General features: G+C 40.7%; 1 protein-coding gene across 4 annotated transcripts in view; it reads right to left on the reverse strand.

Moving 5' to 3' along the window:
- Window positions 1–512: 512 nt before the first annotated feature.
- Window positions 513–19,047, reverse strand: part of DUSP10 (dual specificity phosphatase 10) — a 48,517-nt gene continuing 29,982 nt past the window's right edge. For all 4 annotated transcript variants that reach the window (XM_051821348.2, XM_002717497.5, XM_008268400.4 and 1 more), the window contains exons 3-4: window positions 5,379–5,750; window positions 513–1,763 (exon numbers count right to left, since the gene is read on the reverse strand). In XM_051821348.2, the coding sequence (XP_051677308.1) occupies window positions 1,498–1,763; window positions 5,379–5,750 (638 nt within the window). In that variant the 3' untranslated portion in view covers window positions 513–1,497. The remainder of the gene's footprint in view (window positions 1,764–5,378; window positions 5,751–19,047) is intronic.

The raw sequence follows: 19,047 nt of genomic DNA on the forward strand, positions 1-19,047 counted from the left end.
TTGTACTTGTGGAACTGAATTCAGTCTGCTGGGAAAAGAGCAAGGAATTGCAATTAACCAATAATTGACATGGTTAATGTCACCAAAGATGTTAAGGAAGCAAGTGGTAATGGAGGCAAGTAGGGACCATCAAGACCCCTAAATGGCAGAATGTCACAAATATTTATCAAATAGCCCCCTGGGGGAAACAATCCATTTGGTAGCCTGGTCTCAAAGGCTCATGGGAACTGCCCCCCCCCCCCCCATAGCTTCAGGCTTTCTGTAGCTGAGACTTTCCAGTGTAACAAGGTTGTGGGAACAAAGAGAACACAACTGCACACGTCAGTCCTAGAGTTCGGTGCCTTCTGCTCTCTGCTTCGCGCTAAGAACAGAGAATATTTTCTCTTCCTCATCTCTCTTCCTCTATAAACAAATGTATGCTTCATTTCCAGTTATGCAATCCATACAAGTTACCAAAGTAAAAGAGGCTTAAACTTGAATTGACGTAAAACGGGGAGAATAAAAGACACATCCCAAAATGAATTTTGTTTATATAATGAAAATAAATTTTTACACAATCAACAGAAACACACCTTTTTTTTGCGAAAAATATTTTTAAATAAATTTTTCTTTTTTTTACATTCTGATATACATATGTAACAAGGTTTATGGCACTGTAATCAGAATCAAATCCAAAAAAAAAAGGGGGAGGGGGGAGGGGAAAGGTGGGGAGGAAAGTAATTGATATTATTGAATTCCTTTCTATCTCCAAGCTGGCAAATATGCACTATTTTTCTATCATTGAGCTGCCAGCTCTAACTTGTTTGCACACTCAGAACACCATATTATTGCACAAGAAGCCAGTGAAGGCATGTGGTATAATGGTCAGTTCCTTGCTATTTCAAAACTCTCTTAAACCCAGACAAAGGAAAAATAAATCCAGAGCATGAAACGCACAAAATCAACAGTATCCTTTGTCTCTTTCAAGAATGTGTGAAGGGTTCTTCGACCATGTAAGTTGCCCTGACCCTCTCCTTGCACCAGTGAGCACAACAGGGCTTCGTTTGGTTGGGTTTTTGTTTTCCATATGGATGGCCCAGGCAGACCCCAGGCCTTCATGATTCAATGTCGCTGCTATTGACTTTTGGTTCTTTTAATTGGTTTAAAGTATAGTATCTTAGGTCTATGAACCTGCACAGACTATTTAGTCATAAACTCTACAAATAGCTTAAAAGGAAAGGGGGAAAAGAAGTTTTCTTATATATTTATTGTTGGCTTTAAAAAAAATGACCTTTGTAGCCTCCCTGCTTTCAGTTTGTGGGAAGTGAATCTCAAGGGCATCAAAAGTTATAGTCTTCTCACACTTGTTAAAAATAAAAAGTCCTTAAACAAGTAGTTTGTTTCCATTCACAAACTTTACCCCCAACTAAAAAAAATAGGAAAAAAAAGAAACTGAATCCTTCTCCCTTCCTCTCCATCTCCTGATGGAGAGCAGTAATCGCTATCATCCAACTGTTGTCACACAACTGTTTCCACGCCCATCAGCTTTGGTGTAAGGATTCGTGGTGTCACACCATTGTTTAGGTCTTCCTCAAACTCCAGCAACTGCCCCATGAAGTTGAGATTTGGGGAAATAATTGGTCGTTTGCCTTTGACAAATTTATAAGCATCAGTCATGGTCATCCGAGTGTGCTTCATTAAGTAAGCGATGACGATGGTGGCAGAGCGCGACACCCCAGCCTGGCAGTGGATGAGAAGTCCCTTCCCGCACTGGTGAGCTTCCTCTAAAGAGAGAGAGAGAGAGAGAGAGAGGAGGTTAAAGGAGGACAAAGAGGTGGATGGACAAATATTAACTTGTTTCTCCATTTGACAATTCCTTCTTTTGGAGAGAAAGAATGAAGTAACATTATTTTAAAGCTAAGGATAATCTACTAATTACCTATGTTAATATTACAACTTCCAGAACTGGCTAAAATCAGTGTTAGCATGAGTAAGAAGTCATACATATGTCTACATTTGAAGAGAAGACACAGTAAAGGAATCATTCACAGGAATGGTTTACACAAAAGTGGTAACAGTGCACTAAGGCTAGACCCACAGCACAATGCACTTACATGTTAGACAAGCTACAGATCTAGTATATCTTAAGAGCCTTTGGGCCTCTCTCTCAAATGTCTTGTCCCTTGCTATTTTGTTATTTTTTTGGAATCATAATATTGAAGAAACAGAAGAGAAGGAGAAAATACACACACATACACACAAGGGTACTTCAAAAAGTTCATGGAAAATGGAATTAAAAGATAAATTATTTTGGCATAAAACTTTGAAATAATATGTATTTTCCATAAATTTTCTGAAGTATTTTCATATATGCATAATCTTCTGATTAAAGAGGTTAATTTCAGTTAGTTGTCAAGTTGTGTGACCTATTGAAACTAGTGCTATTAACAATGCTTCTCCTACTTGTGATAGAGGGAAAAAAAAAACACATTTCTTTCTTTATTCTAAGGAACTGCTCAGTACAGGAACTGGCAATATATATGTAAGATTTTCAGTCTCACCAAACCCTGATCCAAGGCTGAGAGATTAAAATTCAACTAGAAAGTTGTTATGTTCAGCGTCTCAAAATAAAGCCAATTTTTTAACTTAGCTAGAGGTTTGTAGCACGCAGTCCCAAGGTTTCACTTTCTCTTTTGCATCTTTAACCCCTGTGTCTCATGTATGGTGTTCTAGCATGACCATGATGTAGATAGTGGAGGAATTCAAGCAATGGCTCCGAGGCCACATACAACTGACGGGAACAGAGCTTGCTAAGGGTTCAGATACAGTAAAAGCTCGGGAGAATAGCTTGTGGGCGCTGCATGAACAGATTCTTAATGATACTTGTAGACTAAAAGATATATCCAAGAAAGCTTCCCTGAAGGAATATTAATTAAACAGTTTGAGAAAGCAGGATAAACAAAAGAATAGGGATTTAACTCAAACTGCTTTCCAGGTGTCCCACCAGTGGATCAAGAAAAAAAAAATAAAAGGTAACCTTTCATTTTAAAAATCTATAAATGAAACTTCCCGTAGATAAAAGTGTTTCAAGAAAAATAAGTATTTTCCCATTTTTCTGTTAAAATTCTTCTCATTAGCACATACTATTAATTAACCCCAAACCAAGACCAGAAAAGAAGGTGCTAAGGAAGTCAGCTGCCAAGTGGTAGGTTTGACTACTGGTCCCACTACACATTGAGTTGAGTGATGCTGTATGAGTATAACTTTGTGAAGTATAACTTCATAGAATCTCAATGTTCCTGTCTGATTATTAAGACTGACACCAGAGAACCAGCCTCACAGAATATCAGAATAATTATAATTGGACTTAGGAAAAATTAAATAGCCAGTTAAACCCCAAACCCAAGATCTACTTAATATATATTAGATTCTTGGTGAATGCTATTATCCTTATAAAACTTGCTATGTTCTCCATAAAGCTAGACTATAAGATTTCAGTTTATACCATAAGATAACAATGAAAATAAAATTGTACCCATGTAGTATGTGGTTCTGAATTGTTCTTTAGGCTAAATCTGCTTGTTGATGCTTCTGTTGTCCTTATTAAAAAACAGGTAAGCCTGAATAATCCAAAAGGAATGTGAGTGCTTCAGTTGAAATCCTCTTAGAACAAGCTTATCTAATGCTACTCGGTAAATGCAGAGCGATTTCCTAACTTCCCCAACTGGACTGAGGCAGATGGAATCACAGTCATAGTATCACATATCAAGCAGGAAGTTCCTCATCGACTTGCTGACAAATACTACTTCCTCAGGGCCCAGGGTTTGGTTCAGATTTTATTAATACAGAATCCGAGGTACCTTTGCATCCAATGTTGCCAACTGAGAAAGGGATGTTGTAGAAAGATCCTTTGCCTGGGAGTTAAGAAGCCTGCATTCTGGTCTCTTCTCTGACACTAGAATCCCTACAGCCTTGGAGAAGTCATTTTGCTTCATTAAGTTCAGTGCCCATTCATAATTTCCTTCCAGACTGACTATCCCATGGCCCTACACTGAAAGCACAATTAGCAAAGAAAACAGCTGGGAAAATTAACCAGAGCTGCCAACTCCACAGCAAATCCATCAGATTTAACGGCTGTTAAACCTGACGCTTTTTCTGATAAGAAATAAAAAAGTACCAAAGTGTTTTCCTCCCCTGACAGAGGCGCCTAAACAATCTGTTAGAATATTGAGGAAAAGTACAGGGCCATCCCTTTATAGTTATAAAGGTTGGAGTCACTTGAAAAAAAAAATGTGGAGTATCTGCTAGGTGCTGTTATTTTCCAAATCATATTTTGAGCCTTAAAACATTTGAAACTATAGAAGCAGCAAACATTGCAATTAGAATTAGGATTAAATTGTTAACTGATTTCTTCTGGAGATCAAAGTCTGCTGTTGCTAGAATTTTCCTCCTTGAGAACTACTCAGGCTTTGCAACCTGATCTTTCCTCCTTCCATGAGTTTTGGGGCAAACTAAAAAGGGAAATCTAGTACCATCTCACTAGCACTAACATTTGTGAGCTTTGGCTAGCCACTGTTTAAAAACCGAGACAACGCAAATAAGAAGAAAACACGTCACCACTCTACCCCGCTCCTCTCTCTGCTCTGCAATGATGCACTGCAGAAAGATGTCCACTACAGCATTATCGGAGGCTTCTTCAGAGCCAACCCCTCAGCAAATGCTACCATTGCTTCAACCTCATGCCAAAGGTCATGCCAACGGCAATTTTAGTTTAAACTCAAGGTCAGGAAATGAAATCACTTCCTATGCTGTATGAATAAGTCTTAGTAGGGCAAAAGGAAGGTTTAGGTGTGTTTGGAAGTGGTATCATGTGAGGCCTTCAAAAAGTTCATGGAAAATTCATATTATGAAAAAAAAAAAAACTATGAATGAGTTTCAAAAACTTTCAAGCTAAGATAAACTTTTAATTGCACTCTGCCATGACCCTTTGAAATACCCTTGCATTTTATTTCCTGCAAGCCTTTGAGGAGCACTGTGTAGGAGCAGGCAACAGCAGGTCCAGCTCTGGCCTCCAATTTCTGACTTCCCAGCCATTCTGGTTACAGAGCACAGAGTGCTAAGTCCCATCACTTTTGCATTCAGAAGGCGAGGAATGAAACTCTCTAGTTGAACAGATCCAAAACCAATGGAATGATTTGTTTGATTGCCTCTGATGGCCCCATGCAACTCCCAGGTAACAGGTTAGGAGAACATTTTGGCTGCACTAGGGGTCACAGCCTGTGACACCTCGGAGCAGCATTTATTTTTGCAAGACAGGAATAGACCTTGCAGTTGATATCAAAGCAAGAGCCAGAGGGAAAGGAAGGCAGTGGCTGGGAATTCCCACAGGAGATAGTTACCAATGAACTCAAACGCCTCTTCAAAGTATTGCCGCAGGTTCTGCTTGTTGCTGTCGGTGGCCGGCAGTCGTTTGTAGTTGAAGAGGCCTTTCTCGTAGTGGTAGAGGGGAAGGTGAGTGGTGACGTTAATGACATAGCCAATGTTCAGCCGCTGCATGGTGTCCAGGTCCTGAGCATCCTGCTCGTTGCCGAGGAAGAGGAAGGGCAGGATGGGCGTGAGCTCCGCATTCTCGATGTCGGGGGTGGAGGGGAGGGACTGAGGTAGCACACTTGAGGCCGCAGACGCGCCGCCCCCCACCTCCCGGCACTCTTGGAGCTGGAGGGAGTTGTCACAGAGGTTCTCATGGTTCTGCTTAAAACTACTAAGTCCACCTGGAACACAAACACAGAAATCCAGAGTGACCATTCCTAGGACCAGAGCTGGCCCCAAAGGCCACCTCCCCTGCAGGAACAAGTGCACTTTGTTGCTTACGTACTCAAGGGAGGTATGTAGGTAGGTAGGCAGAAAAACAGACAGAAAAAACAACAGGAAGTCCATCTGGAGACCCGGGACAAGCTTCAGGGATATCACTAATGGGGGATGTCTCCCAAGAAAAGGTTCTGTGTAGCAAGGCAATTGCATCAGCTGCAAATGTGATCTGCCTCTGTGCTCAGTGGCCTTCCTAGAACCCTGCACTTTGAGAGCTGAGGAAGGAAGGGACAGCCTCCTCAGGCAGAGAATTCTGGCTGAATCTTGCACCCTTCGTAGTTCATCTTACCCACAAGGCCAAGTGTGGTCCCAATACAGCAGAGTGGTCACAAGCAGAGACTGTGAAACAGCCAAATCACCTTGGCTATCTTCCTAGTACCACCACTTCCTGGCTCTGTAACTTGGTTAAGCTCATTTCTCTGCCTCTGCCTCAGTTTCCCCATCTGTCAAATGAGGGTAATGGCATCCAACTCTGTGTCATTAAGAGATGAATGACTACATGTAATTTGGCACATTGCCTGGTACACGATATTGCTCAGCAAGTATTAGCTATTTTGAGTACTGTTTGTGTTGAGTGGGCCCAGAGGTGGAGAAGCAGAGAAATGCTCAAAATAAACAAGACAGGGCAGAGTGACATGAGATATCCTTATGATCCCTTTCTGACATTTTTCAGGTTGGTTCCTGATGTGTCAACTCTGACTTCAAGCAAAACAGAATCAGAGCCCCTTGATCCCTTGTATTCAACTTTCAGAGACTCGTGCGTATACAAACCCTCTAGGAAGCCGCGAACGGATCCATGAATACATAGATTTGAGGTGGAGGCTGTGTTCTGCACCTCTCAAGAGTTATAGGCCTTGCATAAAAAGTTTAAACTGTGCCTGTTTCCACATTTTTAAGATACAAATATCTCCCAAGCAAGTACAGTCTCATTTATGGGGGTATATCTCATGTACCTCATTTATTCAAATATAATCAGATAGGTACATAAAGGTGTTCACTACAACATTATCTGTTTCATGGAAAAGACCAACTGTTGATGTACAATGTAATACTTTATCCATTTTAGTATTTTTTTGTTATAATACTATTGGTTGAACTCTGTAATTAGCACACAATTATTCTTAGGTGTTTAAATTTAACTGAAAAGTGATCCCTGTTAAATATAATGAGTGGGAATAAGAGAGGGAGGAGATGTACAATTCGGGACATGCTCTATTGGACTTGCCCCAAATGGTGGAGTTAGAAACGTGCCAGGGGATTCCAATACAATACCATCAAGGTGGCATGTACCAATGCCATCTCACTAGTCCAAGTGGTCAATTTCAGTTCACAATTGATCACACTGATAGGTCTAAGAGTCAAAGGGATCACACAAACAAGACTAGTGTCTGCTAATACTAACTGATAGAATCAAAAAAGGAGAGAACAATCCAACATGGGAAGTGGGCTACACAGCAGACTCATAGAATGGCAGATGTCCTAAATAGCACTCTGGCCTCAGAATCAGCCCTTAAGGCATTCAGATCTGGCTGAAGAGCCCATAAGAGTATTTCAGGCATGGAAAGCCAAGACACTCTGGGAAAAAAAAAAAAAAAGAAGACCTAAATGAAAGATCTCTGTGAGTGAGATCCCAGTGGAAAGAACGGGGCCATCAAAGAAGGAGGTACCTTTCTCTGAAGGGAGGAGAGAACTTCCACTTTGACTATAACCCTGTCGGAATAAGATTGAAGTTGGCGAACTCAATAGGTTTCCATAGCCTTAGCAACTCATAACTAGAGCCGAGGGAGATTACTGACACCATAAACAAGAGTGTCAAATTGTTAAGTAAACAACAGGAGTCACTGTGCACTTACTCCTCATGTGGGATCTGTCCTTAATGTGCTGTCCAATGTGAAGTAATGCTATAACTAGTACTGAAACAGTATTTTACACTTTGTGTTTCTGTGTGGGTGCAAACTGATGAAATCTTTACTTAATATATACTGAATTGATCTTCTGTATATAAAGATAATTGAAAATGAATCTTGATGTGAATGGAATGGGAGAGGGAGTGGGAGATGGGAGGGGTGTGAGTGGGAGGGAAATTATGGGGGGGAGCCATTGTAATCCATAAACTGTACTTTGGAAATTTATATTTGCTAAATAAAAGTTAAAACGCAAGAAATTAAAATTTAAATTAAAAATTAAAAATAAATTAAAAGAAAGCATTCATTCCATGGAATAGTATATAGCAATTAAAAGAGATGAAAACAATGACAATATTTCTATTTAATATTAAATGAAAAACATTTCAAAAATATTCATGAAAAGTTGAAGTACTATGCAAAAAAACAAAACAATGAAGTTGGAACATGTAGGGATCATTATTGATTATTCACATTTTCCCTTAAGATTGTTGCACACTGTTTGACACACTGATGAGCCCAAAGCATTCTTCTGAGGCTCCAATCATACAATAGAGGAGGACATGACAAGCCTGAGACAAGGGGTTGCCATCATCACCACCAACTAACCTCTAACTCTAAGCAAGAAGAACCGACCTCCGGTCTTTAATTTGAAAAGAGGGAGAACATAGAGGACCCTTTTCAGCTGAAAGCCACAGGACACATCAGCCCCCGAAGAGAATGCCTGCCTCTCTTGATAGTTCAGGAGGTAAGGCCGAAAACACAGTGTGTGCAGGGTTCGGTCATGTGGAAGGAAGACAAGTCCCTCTGTCCACGAGTCCTTGAGCGCGACATGTTTGTCTCCATTCTGAGTCTCACCTTTGGTAACCAGAGCAGGAATCTCCGGACTGTGATCTGGACAGAGTCTCATGAGTTTCTCAGCTGACAGACACGAAGTCAGTTGAGTGAAACAGGGAAGTCACATTTTTAGTAAGGTAAGGTGATGTCACAAAGAAAATTCAAAGGGGCAATACTATGATCATTTACTCACCAGAAACCAGTCAAAACCTTTGTTTTTTAAAGAAAAAAAATAGTCCTAAACTCATTGTAATTGATTTTCCTAATTAAACTCTGCCCATATATATTATGAGATTTTTCTGCTATGAAATCTTGACAATAAAGTTTAGGCCCAAAGAGACATTTTTCAAAATAGAAAGAAAAAAATAGAAAAACAGAAAAACTTCACCCTTCACCACTAAATACTTTTAAAAAAATGTAAAACTTGTCATCATCACAGGGACTCTAAAGAGTTATTGAAAATCTGCTCAGTTTTGCCTCCATGGGAACCCAAGGAAGCGATTTCATACAGATTCTGTGATGGGAACCTAATTCACTTTTTCTTAAGAAAAAGGCAGTTGTTACATTTTTCCATATAAGATGAGAGGAAAGAACAAAACAACAAACTCAAAAGAAGTGACTGGGGAGGGGGGACTCTCTGTTCTTATTTAGGGTACTCAAGCTGTAACTTGTCTTAAAAGCAACTATTTTTTTAAATGCAAGCCAGAAAACCCCACACACAGAAAAAAGCAGCGTAGAGCTTTTTAAAATTCTGTCTCTGCACCTCCTTTCCCAATGACATCAGCTGGAGGCTCCCCACCTGCCCAGTTGCCATAGCAGTTACACAAAGACATACAATGACATCAGTTGGCATGATATCAGCTCTTTGAGTGCAAACAATACAAGAAGAACTACTTTGTTTAAGGCCTTTGGTGCAACTGTGTTCTGGGGAGCCAATGATGTAATGCTAACAGGTGGCATGGGCCTTCCATTTGCCTAATGGGGGAAAAAACCCATGGGGGTGGGGGCCAAGGAGGGAATCTGAGACAAACACACACAGAATGCGCCGAATCACAGGGCGTGCTTATGTGCAAATTTATGTGTGTATTGCATGTATAAATCATGTGGGAACTCTGCTCATATTTGCAAGAGAGGCTAGAAAGGGAGTTATTATAATTCAAATACATTAGCCAGACAAGCACATTGTGATGGAGGGTCCGAGGAAGCAGTCTGTTCAGTTGCCAGTCGGCTGATCAACTTGGGCATCAGTTCTCATTAAGGGTTATGCACGTCTATGTACTGTGGTTAAAAACTCCCTCTGTGCCTGGTGCTTAAAGCCAAAGGAACCAGTGGAGGCTCACAGTGGAGGGTTTTCAGAGAGAAGTCTGCAGGAAGCAGTGTTTTCTTCCTTTGGGGCGTGGAGCAGTTAGAACTGGAGGCTGCAGAGGGAGGGGGCGACTAAACGAATAGGGTGTTCTCTCCCATTCCTTTTCCCCAGTCCTCCCTCATCACGTAGCACCATAGGCCAAATTACTGATCACTTAATGAGGAGCTTTTATGATATTTGTTATGACTTGAAAAAAAATATTGCATGATAATTCACAAAGCAGAGACAGTGCCGAATGGTGTCTGAAATCAGGGGTTAGAAGTAGACAGATCCAGGATGCGGTTAGGAGTCCACCCTTCATAGGAGTTGGGAGACATGGTATAGATCACTCTCACTCATGAAGCCTCAGTTTACCAATCTATAAAGTGGTCATAACATCATCTGCCTACAGAATGGTTGTTCAGGAAATCTAGTAAAAGTTCTGATATAAACCAGGTATTTGACAACTAACGTTGTATCACCCTAGTATCCTGTTGCCCTCACGTCAGGTGATGCTTGCATCCCCTGAGAGCCCTGTGTGCAAGCAGTGGTTCACAGGGGCATCAGGCCAGGCTGCTTGAGTCTGGATCCCAGCAACGGCAAACCCGAAAGATCAGATCTGGCCCATGTTGCTCCCCTCTCTGTTCCTCAGTTTCCCTATGTATAAAACAGGTATCCATGGGATGGGCACTTGGTTTAGCAGTTGGGCTACTGAATATCACACCTGAGTCCCATGTCAGAGAGCCTGGGTTTGACTCCAGGCCGCAGTTCCCTATTCCAGCTTCCTGCTCATACAGCCAACCTGGGAACTACCAGGTGGCGGCACAAGCAGTGGGGTCCTTGCCATCCATGTGGGCTATCTGGATTGAGTCCCTGGCTCCCACCTGCAGCTCAGCCGAGTCCCAGTCCTCGTGGGTGTTTAGGGAGTAAATGAGTAGACAGGAGGATAAGATATCTCTTCCCTCTCTACCCCCACTCTTACTCTCACTCTCAGCAAAGCAAACAGGGATCATAATTGTACTTACATCGTGGGACTGCTGTAGGTGTTACACTGGTTAAGACAGTACTGTGAGACAATGTCTAGCACATGGTATACACTTGAAAAAATCACTTTGGGAAATGATCATTTTAAAGATCTAAAAAATACTGCTTAACATAAAGTCTCCAAGTGGTAAGCAAGCTCATATTTCAGAGATTTTACTTTGAAAATTTTATTTTAAAAAACCTAGGAACAAAGATCAGAACAATTCTAAAGTTTGAATAATATACTTTTGTCATAAGGAAAACAACAGGTCTGTAATCCCTCCTGGACAAATATATCTGATTTCATTTTGTTTGGTCTCATTTTCCCGAAAAGACTGTATGTCTGGATTCCTGATTTGTCCGGAGGATGACAGCATTTTTAAAACGAAAGTGCTCAGGGCAGAAGCTGTGGTGCAGCAGGTTAAACTGCTGCTGGTGACTCTCATCCCTTATAGGAATACCTGGAGCTGAGTTCCACTTCCCCTTCCAATCCAGCTTCCTGCTAATGCAGCTGAGAGGCAACAGATGATGGCCCAAGAGCTTGGGTTCCTGCCACCCACTCTTGCACGGCTGAATTTCCTGGCTCCTGGCCTTAGCTTGGTCCAGCTCCAGCTGTTGTGGGCATTTGCGGATTGAACCAGAAGATGGAAGATTTCTCCCTCCCACTCTATCACTCTGCCTTCTTACAAATAAATGAATCTTAAAAAAAAAAAAAAATCACCATTGTTCTTCTCCCCTCCTCTCTGATCTCCCTAATCTCTACCACACTGGCTAACCTCCCTATGCACACAGAGCTTGTAGTTACCAGTGCAAATATTTTCAAGGCATGAGCACTAATGCTGAGGGGCAAACATTTTCAAGCCTTATCTTCAGACTAGGTTCCCTGCCAAAATGAGTCTGGTCAGTGCATCGATTCTGAATGGCAACAGCAAAGAATACCCAGCACCCTTAAAGTAAAATATGTGGGAATACCGCCCACTGGTTTCTTCCAAGAAAAGCTCAGATAAGTGACAGTCTCACTGAAGCAATGGATTCCAGCTTTCGTGGGAAGCCTCCCTTTATAGTTCATTTCAGCTCCCGTTGCTGTTTTGTCTCTTGCACTCCTAGAAAAAGAGGCCTCTATATTGTGATTCAGAAGCAATGTGCTGGGTAGGGAGTTAAAGAAGCCACATCCAAATGCAGAATTTACAAGCAAGAGATTTCCATATTCTAAAGATGGACAGCACTTTTACACACAAGCTCTTTGGTTTTCTGCTAAGCTGCCAAGTGAGAACTTTCCAGAAATTTAAAGAAAATTCCCACTGAAGGGCAGCAGACTTAATTAATGTCCAAGAAAAGTGTGTGTGTGTGTGTGTGTGTAAACACGCGCATGCATGCTAACATTGGACTCTACTGCAAGTTTGCTGCAGGCAGATTGATCACCCCTGGTTGTAGCCTGGTTTTTCTTACTGGGTGACCAGACTTTTAAAGTAAAATAGCACATTGATGAAAGTGGTGAAGAACAGAGATCAGACTGAGCTGTTTGAGTCAGAATCCTTGTTCATCTCACTCATCACCTGTGTTACCTTCGGCAAGCTATCTGATGTCTCTGCGCCTCAGTTCCTACTTCTCTGATTTGTATATAATTGTATCTATCACATAGGGCTCTAAATAAGGAGAAAATGCTATATAAAAGTTAGATATCATTTTTATAAGAGGAAGAAAGACTGATATCACAGAGATACTATCATAGGGGCTTCCCTAAAAGCAATGGTACTTCTCTCTCTTTTTTTTTTTTTTTTTTTTTTTTGACAGGTAGAGTTAGACAGTGAGAGAGAGGGAGAGAGAGACAGAGAGAAAGGTCTTTCTTTTCCATTGGTTCACCCCCCAAATGGCCACCAGGGTCGGTGCACTGTGCCGATCCGAAGCCAGGAGCCAGGTGCTTCCTCCTGGTCTCCCATGTGGGTGGAGGGCCCAAGCACCTGGGCCATCCTCCACTGTCTTCCCGGGCCACAGCAGAGAGCTGGACTGGAAGAGGAGTAACCGGGACAGAATCCAGCACCCCAACCGGGACTAGAACCTGGGGTGCTGGCGCCACAGGCGGAGGATTAGCCAAGTGAGCTGCAGCGCCAGCCAATGGTACTTCTTTCGACCTATCCCCAGGGAGTGTAAATGTCTTTCTCAGGGAGCATGAAGGGTCACTGCACCAGACAGAATGAGTTGTGTGAGTGCTGTCTCCATAGGTGTCATGTACCAAATAAAGGGATAAAGAAACAGCTTTGCCACCCAGGGAAGAGACAGATCGTGCTGGTGGGGACTGAGTCAGGGGAGGGTTCCTATGATCTGGTCGCTTGACTGCTTCCCTCCAGCCAGTGTGGCTGGCTCACAGGTGAAATGTCCAATGTGTGAGCATGCATAAGCAAGGAGGCAGCAAAGCTCCTCAAAACCTCTTAAAACTAAATTACCCTCATGATCTTGACTTCAACATGTGGATTATTTGGCATGGTATGTTATTAAGTCTTGCAGGAAGCTCTACCTGTATGCAAATGAGCCCCTCACCTCATGGGGTTTTACTGTCTGGGCTCTGTGGGAGGAGATGTAAATTCTCACTGAATGTATCTTAAAAGCCCACTCTAGAAGGCAGTTTGTGATATATAAGGGAGCAGAGAGAGAGTTTACCAGGAGTTGGAATAGAGGGCCTGCCCCACGAGAGTTATATAACTTGCTGAAAGTGACAGAGCGTTCTGGGCTAGCTTCCTTAACTCTCAAATGAGGATACTACTGCCCAGATCTGTTGAAATTATTCAAGAAGGTTGGATATAAAGCACCCATCCTGATATCTTTAGTAAGTATTTGGATAAAAGCCGTCAATAGAATAAAAAAGCTAATAAGCAGGGGTCAGTACTGTGTGTGGTGCAGCAGATTAAACCAGTGCCTGTGACACTGGCATCCTGTATGGGCAACCAGTTCAAGTCCCGACTGCTCCACTTCTGATCCAGCTCCCTGCTCACATGCCTGGGAAAGCAGCAACAGATGACCCAAGTCCCTGAGACCCTGCCACCAATGTGGGAGACCCACACAGAAGCAGCTTCCAGCTCTTGGCTTTAGTCTGGCCCACCCTGGTAATCATAGCCATTTGGGGAGTGAACCAGTGGGTAGCAGATCTGTCTGTCTCTCCTCTCTGTGATTCTGCCTTTCATATAAATAAATAAATCTTTAAAGAGAGAGAGAGCAAGAGAGTCTAACAAGCACAGGAGGTGGCCAGATGCAGGAGTGTTGCTGGAGAGCAGTCATAGTAGGCATTGCCAGAGGGAGATATTGAAAGATGGTATCGCTGGGTCAGAGAAGTAAAGACTAGACTGTCTCCCCGAGGTAGTCCCAAGCAAAGGCGTAACCAGGGAAGGAACGGCCACACAGAGACCATGAGGGCAGCTCACTGCAGCTCTGCTTTTGGACAGGCTGGACTCAGTGCTGTTGGGTATGTTTGGACTCCCACAACCTTAGGGCAAAATGGGTCACAGAATGGGTGCTGGGTCTTGTGGTTGATGCTTGGAAACCTTGTTCCATTTACTTCTTTATGTCTTAAGGTTTCAGTAGAAAATCTAACTTTATCAATGGTCATATGCATCCTTAAAAAATAAATTTCTTTTTTTTTAAGATTTTATTTATTTATTTATTTGGCAGGTAGAGTTACAGACAGTGAGAGGAAGACAGAGAAAAAGGTCTTCCTTCCATTGGTTCACCCCTCAAATGGCCTCTATGGCCAGCGCTGTGCTGATCTGAAGCCAGGAGCCAGGCACTTCCTCCTGGTCTCCCACGCGGGTGCAGGGGCCCAAGCACTTGGGCCATCCTCCACTGCACTCCCGGGCCACAGCAGAGAGCTGGACTGGAAGAGGAGCAACCGGGACTAGAACCTGGTGCCCACATAGGATGCCGGCACCTCAGGCGGAGGATTAGCCAAGTGAGCCACGGCGCCAGGCCCAAAATAATCATTTCTAAAAATGTTTCAAATAGAGGCATAGAAAAGTTATATACATGACATAGAGGTATAGAAAACCTTCATATATCTGTAATATTATATATTACTATATGAACACAACAATGTATTGAAAAATAATGGTACAAAAAAGAATCAGCCCTTAAGGCATGCGGATCCAGCTGAAAAGCCCATGAGAGTATTTCAGGCATGGAAAGCCAAAAGACTCTGGGGAAAAAAAAAAAAAAAAAAAAAAAAAAAACACACCTAAATGAAAGATCTCCACGTGTGTGAGATCCCAGTGGAAAGAATAGGTCATCAAAGAAGGAGGTACCTTTCTCTGAAGGGAGGAGAGAACTTCCACTTTGACTACGACCTTGTCTAAATATGATCAGAGTCGGTGAACTCAAAAGGCTTCCATAGCCTTGGCAACTCATGACAACAGCCTAGGGTGATTACTGATGCCATAAACAAGAGTGTCAATTTGTTAAGTCAACAACAGGAGTCACTGTGCACTTACTCCTCATGTAGGATCTTTGTCCTTAATGTGATTTAATGCTATAACTAGTACTGAAACAGTATTTTTCACTTTGTGTTTCTATGTGGGTGCAAACTGTTGAAACCTTTACTTACTGTATGCTAAATTGATCTTCTGTATATAAAGAGAATTGAAAATGAATCTTGATGTGAATGGAAGGGGCGAGGGAGCGGGAAAGGGGAGGGCTGCGGGTGGGAGGGAAGTTGTGGGGGGGAAGTCATTGTAATCCATAAGCTGTACTTTGGAAATTTATATTCATTAAATAAAAGTTAAAAAACATACAGTTTCTACAATAGATCTTTTCCAGCAGCGCTGGGGTTAGACTCAGCTGTGGAAACATTCCCAGAAAACTGGAAAGCACTTTGGGAGATATGCTAGATATCATATCAGAGTAATGGTTAGGACATTTTCTACAATGAAAATGTTATTATTCCTATTTTCATAGAAATGCTTATCAACCTCTAAATTTACACATGGCATTATTAGAGATTATAAGTATAAAGTTACAATTGTGGGGTGATTATATTTAGCTATCAAATCAATTTTGAAAATGGTAGAATAAAATTATATGGAAATATATTATTTTGTAATAATACATTATTTTGTAATAAAGTTAAAAATGAAAAAAGTAATATAAATATATTATATATAATATACACATATAATATGTAATATATATTCATATATAATATGTAATATAAATATATTACAGTATATATAATTGTATTGGCTTAAATATAAAATTTTAGTATTTTTATTTATAAATATTTGAATAAATATCCTATACTCTATTTCCTCAATAAGTTTAAGTGTTCATATTTTTTCTCAGGGTCACTCTATAAAAAATAGGCTTTGGTAAGTTAATATATGTATACATGCAGCCTCACTGTACGAGTAAAACTGAAGGACTGACACTTATTTCCATATTTTTTTTCTATGAATATCCAAATCAACAGCTTGAATGGAAGCAAAGCTCTTGAAGTGCAACACAACTCTGATTTTAATTTCTTTTGTATACAGGACTTAGAGATCTTTCCCAAGAAGACAGAAGATCTGCTGATATGCTAGAAACCAAGAGGTGTTCTCAAGAAAAGTTATTGTGATGTGTGGTCAGTCTCTTTCCACACATAACTATGAAAAAGAAAAATAATGTGCAAAGAGCTCCCTGATGTCTATTCTGCCTAGGGACAAGCGATAGGAAGAAATCACTCCAAGAATCCTTCACAAAACTATCTTCTCAGACAAAAAGTTATTCTTGTCATAAATATCAACAAAATTGTGATTAATGTTTTAAGAGAAAAAAATTAAAGTCCTGAAAAGAATTTGCCTGAATTTGGGGTTATTTACAGTTTCATTGGATTTTCTGCTGGACTTAGAATTTAGGCCACTGAGACTTACAGAAAATCAGCATTACTTATGTAGTTATCCGGTATCCTGGTTCCTTTTTGTCCCTCAAATTAAGTGATATCCCTTTCACCTCAACAGATTGGTGGGTTCTAAAATCCATCAGCTTAAAATAAGCTAACAGTATTGACTATGACACTAGCAAGAATTAAAAACCATCACCTCCACTTCTTCCTAATCTTTATATAATTAGCAATATGCTTTCTTCACAAATTTTGGTTTCCTATACTTTTACAACTACTTTTAATCATTACCTTTTTTGCAGGGTTCCTGTATTTTTCTTATGTTTTCAAATACATCGCTTCCTTTGTTGATTAATGAAATTTTTGCAATGTCTTCAATACAGAGAATGGTTTTAAAATTCTTGCCTAAATGGCAAAATATGTATATGTATATATATATATACATATATTTATATAAAGAGGGATCTAACTTCATTCTTCTGCATATATATATGTATATGAAATTAGATTCCTACCTCTAATCACATATAAATATCAACTAGATCGATCAAAGACCTAAATTTTAAGACTTGAGACTATTGTTGCCAGAGGAAATGTAGGGGAAACATTCCAAGACATTGGACAAGACCCCCAAAGCACAGGTAACAAAACAAAAACAAAACTAAACTAATGTGACTATATCAAACTCAGAAGCTTTTGCACAGCAAATGAAACACTCAATAGTGTGAAGAGACATCCAACAGAATGGAAAAATATATTTGAAAACCACCTATTTGACAAAGGATTAACATCCCAAATATATCAGGAACTTAAAAATTCAATAACAGCAACAACAACAAAACAACCAATGCAGCTGAGAAGTGGGCAAAGGACTTCAACAGGTAGTTCTTAAAAGAAGAAATACAAATGGCCAACAAATATATGAAAAAAATGCTGAACATCGCTAGACATCAGGGAAATGCAAATCTGAACAGTGAGGTATCACCTCACCCCTGTCAGAATGGCTAAATTGCAAAACACAAGAGAATAACAAATGCTGATGAGGATCTGGAGAAAGGCAAACACCACACACTGTTACAGGAATATAAATTAGTGCAGGCACTGTGGTAAACAGTGTGGAGGTTTCTAAAAAACTAGAAATAGACTTGTCATATGATCTACAAATCCCACTGCTGGGTATGTACCCCAAAGACTTGAACACAATCAATCAAAGAGATACCTACACCACCATGTTTACAGCAGCACTGCTCACAATAGCCAAAGCTTCGAAGCAACCAAGGTGTCTATCATCAGATGAATGGGGCCAGCGCTGTGGTATGGTAGGCTAAGCCTCTGCCTATGGCACCAGCATCCCATATTGGTGCCAGTTTGAGTCCCAGCTGCTCCTCTTCTGATCCAGCTCTCTGCCTATAGTCTGGGAAAGCAGTAGAAGATGGCCCAAGTACTTGGGTCCCTGCACCCATATGAGAGACCTGAAAGGAGCTCCTGGCTCCTGGCTTCGGATAGGCTCAACTTGCGGCCTTTGTGGCCATTTGAGGAGTGAACCAGCGGATGGAAGACCTCACTCTCTGTCTCTCCTACTCTCTGTAACTCTGCCTCTCAAATAAATAAATACATCATTAAACAAAGAAAATGTGGTATATATACACAATGGAATATTACTTAGCTATAAAAAACAATCCTATCATTTGCAGCAAAATGGATGCAACTGGAGGATGTCATGTTGAGTGAAATGAGCCAGACGAAGGCAAATATTGCATGTTCTCTCAGATGTGGAAGCCAAAATTAACAGAAGAAAAAAAGAAATATCTGTGTCAGTTTGCTGCAAATATAGTTTTGTAAAACTTTGTCAAATCAATGGTAAAAAATGTTATACTACTATATTTGTAATGATCTGTGATTACTTTAAAATTCACTGTATATGGGTGAAATGGTCATTTTTCCATTCAATTGCTGCTTATCATTGTCCATATTCCACTAAACAAGGGTTTTTTTTTTTTTTTGCTTTTTACTTGTTAAACTCTGTATTCAGTGAAGTATTAAGCCTTTTTACTGTGATGTAAATTTAAATATGTTATCTCAAAAACTAAAAATAGGCAGGAGGGTAGAGGGGAGAGAAGAGGAGGGTGGGAGAAATGGAATATCATTATGTTCTTAGAATTGTATCCACAAATCACATTGTATCTGTTAAAAACTAACTAAATTAAATTAAAAATAAATGAAAATATAAA

This window comes from Oryctolagus cuniculus, chromosome 13 (assembly GCF_964237555.1).
Source record: "Oryctolagus cuniculus chromosome 13, mOryCun1.1, whole genome shotgun sequence".
In the NCBI taxonomy this organism is placed as follows: domain Eukaryota; kingdom Metazoa; phylum Chordata; class Mammalia; order Lagomorpha; family Leporidae; genus Oryctolagus; species Oryctolagus cuniculus.